Genomic DNA, 16,196 nt, shown 5'->3' on the forward strand with positions numbered 1-16,196 from the left:
TCGTACTGAAACGTTAACAACGTTAAATAACAACGCTAACAGAGATGATAATCGTATACCGAGAATGTGTGATCGATTCGAAAGAGTTATCGGTAAAAATCGACAAAAATTTCAACAAAATATTCAATGTTGGACTACGGATTATCATCGTATTAATCATGATGAAATTGAACAATTATTAGATAATTATCGTAAAATTACTGGAAAAAATTAATCAATTAAAACATTGTAATCGTAATGTTGATGCTATTTCGGCTATTTGAAAAGTGGAAAAGTAAATCATTTTTTTAACCCCCGAATCGTAACATTATATATTTTGTAATTTTTATTTTAAAAATTTTTATTTTAAAAAAAATAAATATTTATCAAATGTGAATTTGTAAAAAAACAGCAAAACAAAATCCGATGATGATGATGAATGTTTTTATATTACACATCAATGGAATTCATGAGAAAAAATTGTGTGAATGTGATAAATAAAGGGTTTTTTCTATGAAACATTTTTTGTTGTTGTTTGTTTGTTTGTAGTCGAAATCAAATAAAAATCACAGGTTGAAAAAAATAAATTGCCCAAAAACAGAAAACAAAAAATTCCATGCAATTTTGGTTCAAAATTGAATGGAAATTGATGATAAGGTGTGATGCATAAATATATTTCATGAGAAAATGAATTCTGTTTTCGTGTGTGTGTGTGAAACCGACTAGCAAAATGTGTGTGTGTGTCTGTGTTGGATGAGTTTATATTATAACAAAAAAAATTGATGATGACTTAGTTTAGGAACTAATCAAGAAAATGAATAACAAAATGAAAAAAAATGATTATTATACAATGATGATGATGATGATGATGATGATGATGATATCAAACGCGTAGATGATGATAATAAAGATGTTTTGTTTGCTTTTATTTCAAAGAAAAAGTATTACTTCCATCCAACAAGGACAATCGGTTATATCGTTTAATTTATATTTATCACCAAAACCTTTAACAAAACTAAAACGAAAACTATCATCATCTTTTCTTGTCGAAAATGATGATGATGATGATGATCGATAATGATGTGATAATTGATAATCATATGCTTTAAAAAAATGGCCAGGTAATATTTTTACCACATTTTTGATTGTTGATGTCGTCTTTGTCGATGATGATGATGATGATGATGATTTGCAATATAATGGTGATTCAATAAATATTGACCATAATTTTGAACGATTATATATCCAAACATTTTGTTGTTGATCTAAAAATAATATAACATTGGTACCAATTTTCATTCGAATCTGATGATTGATTTGTTGTTGTTGATGTTTTTGTTGTCGTAATAATGATGATATTGGTATAAATTCTATCGATTCATCATTATCATCGATATTTTCCGGATGACAAATACCGATTGTTGAATTTCTTACATTAATATCGGTTATTTTACGTTCTTTATATTCCCAATACGAAAGACGTGCCCATTTTTTTGTACGTTTTTGTTGTTGTTGCTTGTTTAATGAATCTAAATTCAAAAGAAAACAAAAAACAAATGAAAAAAATCCAATTAATTAATCAAATTCAAACAAATTTTGACAAAAAAAAAATCAAACCTGGTGTCATTATTAATGATGATCGAAATGATCGAAATAATTTATCAATAATAATCATTTTACAATTGATTTTACATTACAAAGAATCTATCTTGAATTCGGAAACTAACAATAAAGTGTTCTGCACTGGACAACAATATGATGACAAATGAAGATTTGATTGTCGTCATCCAAACATTTTACAACAAAATAACACATACACACACACACAATATACAATTGACATCCATCCAACAAACCAACCACATAATCATTCAACCGATCAACAAATCAAAACCAACTTACAATTTAATATTATCGACATTGAAACAAGCCATCAACAAAACATATGGCATGGCGCGACTATTGACATTCAATTTACTATCAACACCAACACACACACCTGGCGTCTGGACAAAAATAAAAAATTGGCCGCGCACGTCATGGGCCAAAGACCTTAACCATAATCATAATAATAATAATAACGATGATGATGATAATAACCATCATTATCATCATCATTCGAATCGATCGATTGATGATGATGATAATAATGATAACAACATTTTAAATTCAAAAGTCTGGTCTATAAGTTTTATCAACTGGCGCCAAAAAACAATCATATATAATAACAATAACAATGAATTTGAAAAAAAATCACCCACGCAAACCTTATATACAACAATATACGCCCATTATCATTTTTTTAAAATCACGATGTTATCATCATCCAAACATCGATTATTGTTCAAAAAATTTGAATTCAATTTCTTCAACAAAAAAATTACTCATCATCATCATTATCATCAGCGAATGTGGATGATGATTTATAATGTTTATGTGGATAAATCGTTATCTTTTGGTTTTGTTGGGTTGTTTGTTATCCGACACGAATTTTTTTTTATAACAGACAGACAACAAACTTTATAGAACAGAAGTTATTATTGACGATCCTAAAATGAAAATTATCATCATTATATTATCATCATTTCGGCATCTTTATTTTTCAAAATGAATATAATTTTAACATTATTTAAGCGGCTAGCTTTTCTTTTACTAAAGACATTGACTGAATCAAAAACGAAACAAAATAAGAAAGAAAAAAGATAATGATAAGGCTTTTTTTTGAAAATTTAAAGGTGGTGGTTGATTGGCTGAAAGATAGTTTCAACGATAATAGACAACGACGACGAAGACGACGACGATCACGATCGTCTTCGTATATTTTCCACTGTATTATCATCATCATAGTTTGTCGTCGTCGTCGTTCATGATAATAAGATGATAATTTTTTTTTCTGATGTAGACTTTTGTTGTCCGACACCGTCTCTCTCTCTCTCTCCCTCTCTTATTCTCTATATCGATAGGATGACCATTCATTCAAATTTGACCCCTCTCTCCTTCTCTATAAAAGTTTCAACAAGAAAAAAAAAGAATGGTTCGATAGACAATACAAATACAAGTCAATCCGATATGTATATATACAACATAACAATAGATCATTAAGGGTCAAATGTTTGGAACCATTCAAGTGAGATGAATGGAAATTTTGTTGTTGTTGTTGTTGTTGTTGTGGTCAATACAAATCGAAAATCACGACCACGTCGACGACAACAATCTGAACAGAATGAAGAAAGAAACCCTAAGGGGTTTTTTTTTGGTACGAACTATTTTGTTTAGTTCGTTGTCTGTTTTAGTTTGAATTGAACCGATTTTGATTTCAAGTAGTCATCGATATATGATTTTAATCTTTTTTCTTTACTTTTGGACAACGAAACACTTGAAATAAAGAAATTCTTTTTTCGCTTTGCAGTTTTAAAAAAGTTTCAAAATCAATGTTGGAAAAAAAGGGTTTTTTTTCTCTTGGAACTTGGATTACTTACCACAACAATTCGATGACGATGATGGCATCGTTATTGTTTCACAATTACCAAATAAATCTTTATTTTCATTATGATCATCATTATTATTAACATTAATATCATTATCATTCCAATCATTATAATATTGTTGATGATAATCTGTTTTTTTTAAAAAATGTGGAAAAAGAGAAAAAAAAACTGGTCAAAAACAAAACAAAAACAGAAATCTAAATCAAAAAAAAAATCTAAATCCAAATACCTGATTCGGGTATCAACACAGCCCAATGATTTGGATTCATACACAATAATGATGATGTTGAATTTGAATGATGATTATGATGAGAATTTTCATTATTATTATTATACAATCGACACCATGGTAATGGTCGTATTAATTGATTATCAATATCGATTAATTTTACATTACGAATATTTTCAATTAACCAATATAGAATTTTTAACTGTAATGATGATGATGAATTATTATTTGTTGTTGTTGTTGCTGTTTCCATTTTAATACAATATCCATTATAATTTTCATTATCCAAAATTCGTAATAATAATTCAATATCTTTTCGATGTAAATATTGTCGAAAATATTGACGTATATCGTGTATCGATAATGATTTTTGATTTTGATGATGGTCATCATCATCATCATTGTTGTTGTTGTTGTCGTCGTCGATATTACCATCATCCATACAGATTTTGCTAAACCAATTAAGCCAATTTTGTTTTGATTTTTGTTGTTGTTGTTGTTGACAAATGTCATTTGCATTTTGTCTTCGTTGTTGTTGTTGTTGTTGTTGATCATGTTGAATGGAAGTAATCTTTTTTAGCAAACGATTTATAAGCGTAAATTTCTTATTTGGTAGCATTTAGATATTTCATTTAGATTTTTCAATTTAAATTTGTTTTATGGTTCATATTGTTTTGTTTTTTGACAATTTCATCGTTGTCATTGTTGTTGCTCATTTTTTTTCCTCTTCTTCTTCTCTTCCGTATTTTCTTTTCTCCAGCTCACAAAAATCTCATCGAATTGAATATGTACATCGATGATAAATAGTTGTTGTTGTTGTTGATGATGATGATGATGATGATCGTGGATCCAAATGTACACCATACCATTTGTTCATTTTTAACATCATTTTTTTAATCATCATCATCATCATTATTGTTATGATATTTATTTTATCAATTATAATGCTGATGCCAATACCATTATCAACACAGCAGCTACCGTAATCATAATAACAGTAATGAATGATGATAATAATGTTGATCGACATTAAAAACAATTGGAGAAAAAAAAGAAGATAAAATAAGAAAGTGAAAGAAAAAAATATGTAGATAGTTAGCTTTAGCTAATACCAAAAAACCACCAACAACATAATAATACACACTGTGTTTTTGGTGTTACCGGAAAGTTTTGAAACGAAATTTTGAAAAATAAATTGTCTTTACACACGAACATCACACACATCACAAAAAACAAACAAACAAAAGATGTTAATTAATTTGTATCATTTTTTTTCGAAATTAGATTTGGATTTTACATTGGAAAACATTTCACATTCAAAAAAAAACTCAAAAACACAAACACATAATTGATTTGGATGGAGACACGCTGCATTCATTAAGAAATTATCATCAATATTATCTTATGGCCAAAAAAAAAGGTGATATAACCAGGACAACATACCGATTATAAGAAACACACACACAAAAAAATCTCAGTCCGTAAAAAAAAACCTGTGTGAGAAAAAAAAACATTCGAATTATCCACAAAAGTGGAAGTGGTATTTTACTGATAAAAGAATGGTGAGGGGTGTGGATTTTCTCCCTCTTGTTGATGGTTGATGGTTGACACAAAGTAATGATCAACTAGTGGTTGTTTGGATCCTGACCAAAAAAAAAAAAAAATCCTAGTGGTTCGATTTTCTGTTGGCGGACATAAGAAAAAAAAACAGACTATTGAGGGGGTAGTGGTGATGATCCGCGGCACTTTTTTGGAATAATTTTGTTGTTGTTGGCGAACTTTTGAAATGAAGAAAACAAAAGTTTGGTCTGGAAATTGTTTTCGCGAAAAAAAACAAACCAAAAACAACACAGACGACGATGATTGTCTTTTGGGTTATTTTTTTGAGACGAACGAACAAAACTAACAAACAAAATCCACATGGAAATATCAATTGTCGCCGATCCCCTACCGATTGTTGGTTTTATTGGCCCCTTAAGAATCTTTTTGTCGTTGATGATGATGAGGATGATCGTCGTCGTCGTTGTCAGACAAGACAGGTGACATTGTCATATGTCGTGTGTCTCTCTTTGTTGTTGTCAATTTGTTCGTAGACAATATTTCACCAAACACACACACACCAAAAACAAAAACACAGACGATTAAAAATTCCCAATAGGGAAAAGCCATGCAATAAGTTTCAATTTCAAAATGACAAAAAACAAAAAACAGCAAAACAAAAACAGAACAGACCAAAAGAAATGATATCATATCATTTATCTTCTTGATCCTAAATTATTTTTGGGAGTAAATTTTTTTTGGCTTGTTTTTAAGCACATCATCCACTTATTATCAATGATGATGATTATGATTGTAAATCGGTTAAAACAAAAAAAGAAATTATCGTTAATTAAATTAAATTAAATTTTCTTTGATTAAATGGAAAAACAAAAGAAAAAAAGAAAAGAAAAGATTGCAACCAACATAACATTCGAAATGAGAAACAAACAAAAAAACGGAAGGCCAACCCATTTGACTATTTCCACGTTCAATGTTCGGTTTGTATCGAAATGGCCATTTGATGATATATTCGAATGTTTTTTTTTCTTCTGAATTTTTGATTATCGTTATCAACGATAATGGCTAAATTGGATTAAAAGATATATCATGGTCGATGATAGAAAGCAAAAAAATATCATCTAGATCATGCCATCTATTGGGTAAGTTGATTCGTTATTCATTGAATTTAAACGAATGAATAAAAAAACTTGTTAACACCGTGAGATAAATGAATTGAATTGATTTTTTTTTCTAATCTTTTTTAAAAATAGGATTGAATAAAACCTTGATGAAGAAGAAGACGAAAATCTTTCAGTGCAATGGAATAACTAGTTTTTTTTCTTTCCTGATATCATCATTTGATTTTTGGATTTTGAATGCTAAATGCGAAAAAAATGATAAAAGGCAATCATCATCGTTGTCGTCATCATCGAATGTTATTGATATATACTTGAATGAATGACAACATGAATGAATTATCTTTATCATTGATTGATTGATTAATTTCATTATCATCATCAACGATTCAATTGAATGAAAAGTTAGAGTTTTGATTGCAAAGTCATTTTTGTTGTTGTTGTTGTGATTTTCAATAATCTTTAAATAATGTTTTCGTTTAGAAAAATTCTTCAACAAACTACCAATAATTTATTGATCAATATTGGTCAATATCAACGATCAACATTATTATTACATACAACAACCATTTGGTTAAATAATAATGATAATCATCATGCAGAATCAACAACAACAACAACAAATAATGATAATACAAAATTATTTGAACATGAAACAAATATACGTTCATTAAATTTAAAAAGAAATATAAATGATGATAATGATGATGATCAATTACCCGGTATGAAATCCCGTTTTACAACTGAAATGAAATTTTTAGATCGTTGTGATGAACAAGATACGATTAAACCATTTCGTATATTAGATATTGATGGTACATTTGTTGCTAAACAATATGAAAATCAATTCGATATTAATCTAATGAAAAGATTTTATCGTGGTAAGTGTTTTGTTGTTGTTGAATTGAAGAATTTCTATTTTTGAATGTTTGTTGTTTGTTTTGTATACATAGAAATCATACGATTAAATCAAATGGATGATATATTGAATCAGGCACAACGTCAAGGTAGGATTTCATTTTATATGGCATCATATGGTGAAGAAGCAACACATTTTGGACCGGCTGCTGCATTATCCGATAATGATTGGATTTTTGGACAATATCGTGAACCTGGTGTATTATTATGGCGTGGTTTTTCATATGAAAATTTTATTAATCAATGTTTTGGTAATCATATGGATCTGGGTAAAGGAAGACAGATGCCAATACATTATGGTAGTCGTGATTTAAATTATGTTACAATCAAATCATCATTAGCAACTGGATTACCGCATGCAGTTGGTGCTGCTTATGGTTTTAAATTAACACAACAGGATCGTGTATCGTTTGCTTATTTTGGTGAAGGTGCATCATCTGAAGGTGATGTTCATGCGGCATTTAATTTTGCCGCAACCATACAATGTCCGGTTATATTTTTCTGGTAAGTTTTTCTAATTTTGTTATCATTTTAATCATCTGGAATATTCAAACAGTCGAAACAATGGTTACGCAATTTCTACACCTACACAAGAACAATATCATGGTGATGGAATTGGTAAATACAGATTTTCCGATGTTTTCAATATCATTTTTTGATTTTTGTTTTTGTTTGTTTGTTGAAATTTCAGTGGTTCGAGGACCTGCATTAGGTATACCATCGATTCGTGTTGATGGTAATGATATTTTAGCCTGTTATTATGCTGTAAAAGAAGCAAGAAAAATCTGTCGACAAGAATCACGGCCAGCATTGATTGAAGCAATGACATATCGTTTAAGTCATCATTCAACATCGGATGATTCATCAGTTTATCGTAGTGATGTTGAAGTTAAATCATGGAAAGAAAGTAGTCATCCATTGAATCGTATTGAAAAATTATTACGTCGTTATAATGTATTCGATGAAAAAGAGGAAAAAGAATGGCGTCAAAAAAATCGTAAAGAAATGATTATGTTAATGGATCGTTTAGAAAAATTACCAAAATTTCCAATCAAAGAAATGTTTACCGATGTTTTGGATCAAATGCCTAAAAATCTTCATGAACAATATCAAGAATTAATGGAACATTTACAACAATATCATCAACATTATCCACAATTGAAAAATTTTATGGAATCCTCACCAACAAATGAATCGATCAAAAGTAATTGAAAAAAATGGAAAAGTTTCACAAAGTTTTTAAAATTACGCGCGCGCCCTTTAGATTCTTTGCTATATTTACTCATATATGATTCATAATGTTTAAATAGCCACCGATTGTGTGTGTGTTTGTTTGATGTTATTTTCTTTTGTTGTTATTGTTCATTTGGAATTAAAATTTTGTTTTAAAAAAACTTGAGAAACATTTTTTTCAATTCAAAAAAATTATCAAATATCTTCCGATATGGATCCATCATTGATTACAAATATTGAACATTTATTAAATGAACTTTATGATGGTGGTCAACGAACAAACGAATGCTCGAATGGAACAAAATTCGAACAAACAAATCAGCTATTAATTAATCTACAAAAATCAAAAGAAGCATGGTTATTTGTTTGGCAATTAATGGAAAAAAATCGTTCAATTAATGTACAATATTTTGGTGCATCATCATTATATGTTAAACTAACTAAATATCATTATGAATTAGATACGAATAATTATAGACAAATATGGATGAAAATTATTGAAAATCTGATTAGTTATATGGAAAATCCAGAATTTAATCTAATAACAACAAAATTAATATCATGTTTAGCTGTTTGTATTGTACAGAATATTGATTCAGAATGGAATAATGCATTACAAGATTTATGGACAATATTTCAACCAGGAAAATTACCAAATATTCCATCAACACGTGTACAACAATGTTTGCTGGAAATATTAAGTGTTATACCGGATGAATTGAATCATCCATATCGTGATAAAAATCGTAAACATTCAGCCAAATTAGAATTGATTAAACATGCTGAATCAGTATTAATGTTTATTTATACAATTCTTTTGGAAGAAAATATTTCTGATAATATTACAAAAATTTGTTTAAAATGTTTTCAATGTTGGTCAATTGGTTTGGATACAATCATATTGACTGAAAATCATACGGAAATTATTGCAATAATTTTGAATTTAATTCGAAATGAAAATACATGTCATGAAGCTGTTGAATGTTTAATTAATATTTATACAAATCCAAATCTAATTAAACAACCAAAAATGATTATCCGATTGATTGAACAAATGACAATCAATTTAAGAAATGTTATTGATCAAGCAATCAAAGAATCAAATCATGATTATCTTCGTGATCTTTATCTTCTGTTTATATCGATTGGTGAATCACATACCCGATTGATATTAGATTCATTAATTGATTTATCATTAAATCAAAATATAATGATTGAATTTTTTCATATCATTCTAAAATGTAGTCAAACACCAAATTATTATGGTTATGATGAAACAATAAGTGATTTACCATTTAATTTTTGGATAAATTTCCAGGATGATCTAATGGCATCGGATGAAAATCGTATACAAATTTATCTGAATATATTTCGTGATATATTTCATTCATTAATCAATATTTTCTTGTTTAAATTACAATATCCACCTGATGAAATATATGAACAACAATGGGATAAAGATGATCGTGAAAAATTTCGTTGTTATCGACAAGATATTTCCGATACATATGCATATTGTTTTTCCATTCTGAATACATCATTACTGCAGATTCTAATGGATCATTTTAATAAAGCATTGGCGCAAACATTGATGGCCAGTTCGAAAAATAGTGATAATTCAAAAAATCAAATATCCGCTTCGATTCGTTATCTGGAAGCAGTTATCTATGCATTCACATCATTAATGGAAAATATATCACCAAATGAAAATATATTTATGCCACAAATATTAAGTTCATTTCAAACACTTTCCATTGATTGTTTACAAGATTCACGATTATTATCAACAATAAATTCATTTTTATCCAATTCAGCTGATTGGCTGGCTAATAATATAAATTATTTTCCATTTTCGCTGACAATCATATCAAATTCATTGAAATCGAATGATCAAATGGTTATTATATCGGCTACAATGGCATTAAAAATTATAACCAATGAATGTCAATTAAATCTTCAACCATATGCAATGGAAATTATACAAATTTGTGAACAATATCTGCAATCACAGCATTTACAATATAAAGAACGTGCTAGATTAATGCATTCATTAGGTACAATTTTATCAATAATACCATTAGATTTAATTATGCAAACTATTGATCGAATTCTGATACCAATTCTATCGGAAATGGAAAAAATTCTTCTGATTGATAATCAGCAACAACAACAAAATAATACAGAAATACGTCCGCATATCAATGGAATATTGTTAATGTTATCGAATTTGTTTGCAAAACTTGATGTCAATTTGAAAGGTACCGAATTGGAAGAAGGTGATCAACTGATATCAAAATCATTGATCAAATCAAAAGCAAAAAATAATATACCACAACCATTATTGAAAATTTTTGAAAAAATTATGCCAATGTTTACCGTAATCGTTACAAATTATTCATATGATGAACAAATTGCTGAAAATATTTGTGAATGTATAAAAAAAACTATCATTACATTGTTGGATGATATTCTACCAATGATCGGTGCAATTTTACAGCTATTAATCAAACTTTATCGTGATTCACGTTCAATTTCAGTTATACAAATTTCCCGACAAATATTTCAATTATTTTATAAAGAAACAGAATTATTACCCATATTGCAGGAATATTTTTATTCATTATCAACAATAACCATTGAACAATTTACAAAAGATTTTCGTGAAAATACCTATCTTGTACAATGTTTTTATGAAGAATCAGCACAAATACTGCGTAAAGCAACGATAATATTTTTGTATTCAAAATTAAATCTTTCCGGATTATTTGATTGGGCAATTGCTGGGATTTGTTTGCCGGAAAAAAGTACTGTTCATCAATGTTCAATATTTATTAGTGAATTTTTGAATCAAGGTAGACAAAATGAACAATTTTATAAAATCATACAGGATATGTTCGATTTGTTGGTGATGAAAATTTTCATTGTTATCGGTGGACAACAAGGTTCACCATCACATTCAGTTGATTATATGCCCGATATAATTATTGTATTGAATCAAAAATATTCGGATAATTTTCAACGAACGCTGAATTCAATAATCGATTATAATGATTTTCCAACCGAATTGATTAAAAGAGAACAAAAACAACAATTCGTACAATCAATTTCAACATTACGTAATAATAAACGACGTTTACGTGAAATTGTTAAAGAATTTAGTTATCGTTGTCGTGGACTATTCGGTGTAGATAATAAACATTAAGTCGGGTTGGTTGATTGATTGAACAAATTTTCTTTCTTTTTTTTAAATTTTTAAAATCTTTATATCTCTATTAATGAAATGATTTGTTTTTTATAATTTTCTTTTCTTTTAAAAAAAAATCTTTTTAAAAAAAATTAGTAAAATACTAATAAAAAAGTATAAACTTGTCACAGATATTATATATAAATATAAAAACAAAAACAACTAAATTGGATGTGTGTGTGTTTGTGTAAGCTTTCATTAAATCAAATCAAAGCAGAAAAAAATGAAAAGAAAAGAAATACAAAAAGTTATCTGATGAATGGATGGATCGATGAATCAATCTTGGAAGAGAGCGAGAGAGATAAAGAGAGAAAATCAAATGATGGGCAAAAGAAGAAGACAATGGCTATCTTGTCAATGATTTTCGATTTGTTAATGGTTCATTAAATATCCATTTTTCACCAATATTATGAAACATCTATTGTCAAAAAAAAAATTGGTTAGATTTTGGGTTTTGAAATGACAACAACAACAAAACTTACTCTATTTTGCCATTTACTTGCCAATTGTTCACGTTCTTTAACCAATTCACGTTGTCTTTGTTCAATTTGATATTTTGCTTCAGTTGCTTCATCAACATTTTGTTTTTTCAATGCTAATGTAACATGTTTCCATAGTTTTCTTGATTCATAATCTTCTTGTTCATTAATTGGTTTTACTTGTTTTTTTATCACTGGTAATGTTTTTGTATCAACAAATGGTTCCGATTTTGGTTGCAATGATTTATTACGAATAAATTTTACTTCCATACGACCATTCCATTCACCATTTATTGTTGCTAATAATTTTTTATTTGGATCAAATATTTCTGCATTAATACGATTACGTTTACCACCATAAAATGGTTTTGTTAAAAAATCAATTTTTGTTTGATAACCAGATTTTTCACATTCAATCTGTACACTACCACCAAATTCAAACCATGGTTCAGTTAATATTGAACGACCATATGCACTTGGAAATGTACATGTATATTCTTCATCATGATCCAATAGATAAATTGAACCTTTACCAATATTATTTACACCTATACTAAGGCCAAGAAATTTACTTTTTGTCCATATTTGAGCTATTTGATTTGGGATACAAAAAATGAACAGATTTTTTCAATTGAAAATAATCCAACAAAATCAAACTCACCACAACACATAATACGTTTTTCAATATTTTCAGCATAAAATGCTGATATTGGTGGATGATGTGATACTTGTTCGGCAATAAATATTAAATCACTTGTTTTAGCCCATGGTAATGGACTATCATTATTATTCATATGAACAATACTTGAATCATTATTCGTTGTTGTTTTTGTTGATGATAGATCCCAATAACATCTAAATACTTCACCCAATATAGGATTATATGGTTTTTTGGCTATTGATCCTTTACGACCAGCATGAAATGCTGATAAATACCATCTTGTTACTTGTATCATACGTTCTTCAGGTGTTTTATAATCCGGTATGCTAAATAAATATTTAAAAAAAATTGAAAATCATTCAAATCTTAAGACAAACATACCTGCAAAAAATATCAGCATGTGCAAAAAAATCTGCATACATTTCTAATAATGAACGTCTTTCTAATATAAATGTTGGCAGGGCAACTTTTGTCAAATCCATACCAATTTTAACCTGCGAAATTAAATGTGATATGACACTACCATGTGATTGTATTCGATGACATTGCAGTTCATCACTGGAATCATCACTTGATTCATATAGTTTATCAAAATTTATTTCATCATTATCATCGACTACAGAAGCAACAACAACATTTTGACCATCATCATCATCATCATTATTATTATCACATGTTGATGATGTTGTCATTGATGATGCACGTAATGATAATTTTTTTGTTGAAGGCATTTTTATCAATGACATTGAATTATCGGAATTTTCTGATTCATCATTTGCATCGAAAAAATTATCATCATCATCATCATCACCACTACTTGCATATGATATATCTGGTATTGTTTGATTATAATAATTTTTTATAAATTTATCGCTATAAATAAAATCATCTAAAGTTGATTTATTTGGTTGAAATTTGGATGATGATGATGATTGTTGTTGTTGTTGATTTATAATCAATGTTGATTTATCATCATTATTTAAATCTGGTTGTATAATTGAAGAAATGGATTGTTTTTCATCATTATCATTAACAATGGAAAAATCATTCAATATTGTAGCATTCTGGTTGTCGAGAAGATTATTTTCAGGAACTTTATTCAATAATGATAAATCTTCGGATGATTCTTGATGTTCGGATTGTTGTTGTTGTTGCGGTTGTTGACGATATATTCCGCTGACTGGAAATTTTAGATTCTAGAACAAGAATGACAAGAGAATTTTAAAACAAAAAAGAAAGGAAGAAAATCAAAAATTACCTTGGCAATCTGCAACAAAACAATCGTATGTTTAATTGAATCTAAAAAATATGTTGAACGTTCTTTTAATAATTTTATCTGATCCGTAGATTTATCATCACCAATAATATCATCACCATTAGCCGTTGTTGTAATTTTTGAATCTAATTTTTGAAATTGTTTTATCAATATCTGTAAATATGAATCAGTTTCAATTAAATAATGATTAAATTTGTTTAATATTTTTTCATCATCTTCATCATCATCAATATCATCGATGGATCGCTGTTGTTGTTGTATAGGCATCAATAAGGCATTCGAACGTTGATGTTTTTGATTCTGTTTTTTATTATTATTATTATTATAACGAAAACGTCTATAACGTCGTTGTTGTTGAAATAATTCAATTATATCCGATAAACTATTAATCCATTCATCACGTTCTTTCATTGAATGTGCTGTTTTTTTCGTTGAATAATGTTGAAGTTGAAGAAAAAAAAATGATCAGGAAACAAATTTAGAAAATTAGAAAAAATCAATCAATAATTTAAAGGATATACACACGCAAACAATCAAACAAACACCCTATCACAATATTTACAACAACAACAACAACGTTACAAAGGATTCTATAAAAGCTGAAAGAAAAAAGTTTTATTTCAATAGAATTTCTTCTTCTTCTTCAAACAACAGAATTCAAGTGGAAATTTGTGTGTTTGTCTATCAATGTTTATATCCCTGTTGTCAGCAATGTTATTTTCATTTTCTATTATTATTGTTCATCACATTACAAAGGCGCCCATTACAGCACTCCCTGGCTCTCTTTAACAAAATTGAAAACATACATTACATTACACATTACACACACAAACACACGCATACATTGATCACACGCATATAGAAAGAAACCATAAAAATATAGAATTTCATTCATTTTAATTCAATTCATTCGTATTTGATCGATACTAAACGACAAACAAACACACACGCACACATAACATAAACTTCAAGATATTATTTCTGAGAATGAACGAATGAATAATGAGAATATTAATTTTCATTTAATAGAAGAATATTCTACTCTACTTTAGATTCAGAGAATATTCTAATGATTGTTTTTTTTCTCTCGTTAACTGGGAAAGAGTATTTCCATTGGAAACCGAGAAAGAATTTTCATAATAAAATGATCATTTGGGAAATTTTGGTTTTAGTTTTTTAGAAACTTTTCTTTCATTCATTCATCGAATATTGGGAAGAAAATTAAGGAAAACAAAAAACACAAACCTTTACAATGAAAAACTTCAGTATCAGATGTAATTGAAAATATAGTATCATCATCATCTTCAATACCTAATATTGCATCACGTAAACGTATACAACCACGACGATCACCACGTACTAATTTTTCTGGTGACTATGTTGCAAAATGAGAGATTTTTTACATTTTTGAAATTTGAGAATTTAGAAATAAAAAACAATACAAACAGTATAATATGATAATAGACCATTGATTTCATCCAAAACAAACCAACGTTGTTGATAACCTTTCATCATATTTGTCCATTTTAATAATGGACCTTGCATGATAACCATCTAAATTATTTGTTGTTGATGATGATAAACAAAAAATTCTTAATTATTTAATGGGCGGATAAAATTTTGATTACCTTTTTGGTCGAGTATTTCAATGGAAATTTTACAATGTTTTTTTTTGTTCCTGATTGATTGAATAGCTGGCTGGCTGGTTGGGTGTATGTGATTGATAATGTCAATCAAAAAAAAAATTAAAAAAAGATGATTTTTATCAGAAAAAAAAATTTATTGCGATCAATTTTCGATTCAGCTGCTGAAAAGCATGAAAAAAATATTTCCAAGAAATATTCGAACGTTGATATTTGGAAAACTTTCTTGGAAATCAAATGATTTGTTTTTAGGCGGCTAGATGGCACCACCAGTTTTCGAATATTTACTTTTTTTTTGTCTACTCACTCAAATCAGTCTTTTAATCGATTGATTTATCATTTGACAACCAAAATCATCGCTAATTATTTTA

General features: G+C 28.2%; 4 protein-coding genes across 6 annotated transcripts; 2 read left to right on the forward strand and 2 right to left on the reverse strand.

The window, feature by feature from the left end:
* Nucleotides 1–302: 302 nt before the first annotated feature.
* Nucleotides 303–5,941, reverse strand: LOC113793841 (uncharacterized). 3 transcript variants are annotated; one of them, XM_075823396.1, is made up of 4 exons: nucleotides 4,841–5,941; nucleotides 3,697–4,673; nucleotides 3,459–3,596; nucleotides 303–1,508 (listed from the first exon to the last, which is right to left on the reverse strand). In XM_075823396.1, exons 2-4 carry the CDS (start codon nucleotides 4,313–4,315, stop codon nucleotides 910–912), a joined length of 1,356 nt encoding a protein of 451 aa, XP_075679511.1. In that variant the 5' UTR covers nucleotides 4,316–4,673; nucleotides 4,841–5,941; the 3' UTR covers nucleotides 303–909. The 3 variants fall into 3 exon arrangements, with proteins under 3 accessions (XP_075679511.1, XP_027199717.2, XP_027199715.2); XM_027343916.2 differs by lacking the exon at nucleotides 4,841–5,941 and having other exon boundaries at nucleotides 3,462–3,596; nucleotides 3,697–4,811; XM_027343914.2 differs by lacking the exon at nucleotides 4,841–5,941 and having other exon boundaries at nucleotides 3,697–4,810.
* An 836-nt stretch (nucleotides 5,942–6,777) lies between these two features.
* On the forward strand, nucleotides 6,778–8,501 carry LOC113793815 (2-oxoisovalerate dehydrogenase subunit alpha, mitochondrial-like). The gene is made up of 4 exons (XM_027343886.2): nucleotides 6,778–7,252; nucleotides 7,325–7,793; nucleotides 7,846–7,907; nucleotides 7,981–8,501. The coding sequence occupies exons 1-4, from the start codon at nucleotides 6,841–6,843 to the stop codon at nucleotides 8,499–8,501; spliced, it is 1,464 nt and encodes a 487-aa protein (XP_027199687.2). The 5' UTR covers nucleotides 6,778–6,840.
* Nucleotides 8,502–8,725: 224 nt separating this feature from the next.
* Nucleotides 8,726–11,724, forward strand: cdm (importin-13-like protein cdm). Its single transcript, XM_027343885.2, has one exon. It carries the CDS (start codon nucleotides 8,734–8,736, stop codon nucleotides 11,722–11,724), a length of 2,991 nt encoding a protein of 996 aa, XP_027199686.2. The 5' UTR covers nucleotides 8,726–8,733.
* Nucleotides 11,725–11,734: 10 nt separating this feature from the next.
* Nucleotides 11,735–16,003, reverse strand: LOC113793830 (oxysterol-binding protein-related protein 9). Its single transcript, XM_027343901.2, has 8 exons — nucleotides 15,811–16,003; nucleotides 15,629–15,736; nucleotides 15,428–15,557; nucleotides 14,165–14,601; nucleotides 13,288–14,102; nucleotides 12,907–13,232; nucleotides 12,249–12,835; nucleotides 11,735–12,184 (listed from the first exon to the last, which is right to left on the reverse strand). The coding sequence occupies exons 2-8, from the start codon at nucleotides 15,734–15,736 to the stop codon at nucleotides 12,113–12,115; spliced, it is 2,475 nt and encodes an 824-aa protein (XP_027199702.2). The 5' UTR covers nucleotides 15,811–16,003; the 3' UTR covers nucleotides 11,735–12,112.
* Nucleotides 16,004–16,196: the final 193 nt, after the last annotated feature.

This window comes from Dermatophagoides pteronyssinus, unplaced genomic scaffold (assembly GCF_027571235.1).
Source record: "Dermatophagoides pteronyssinus isolate colony J.1.1.1.1 unplaced genomic scaffold, Derpt_VIB-CSIC_2022.12 sq0027, whole genome shotgun sequence".
Classification (NCBI taxonomy): Eukaryota; Metazoa; Arthropoda; class Arachnida; order Sarcoptiformes; family Pyroglyphidae; genus Dermatophagoides; species Dermatophagoides pteronyssinus.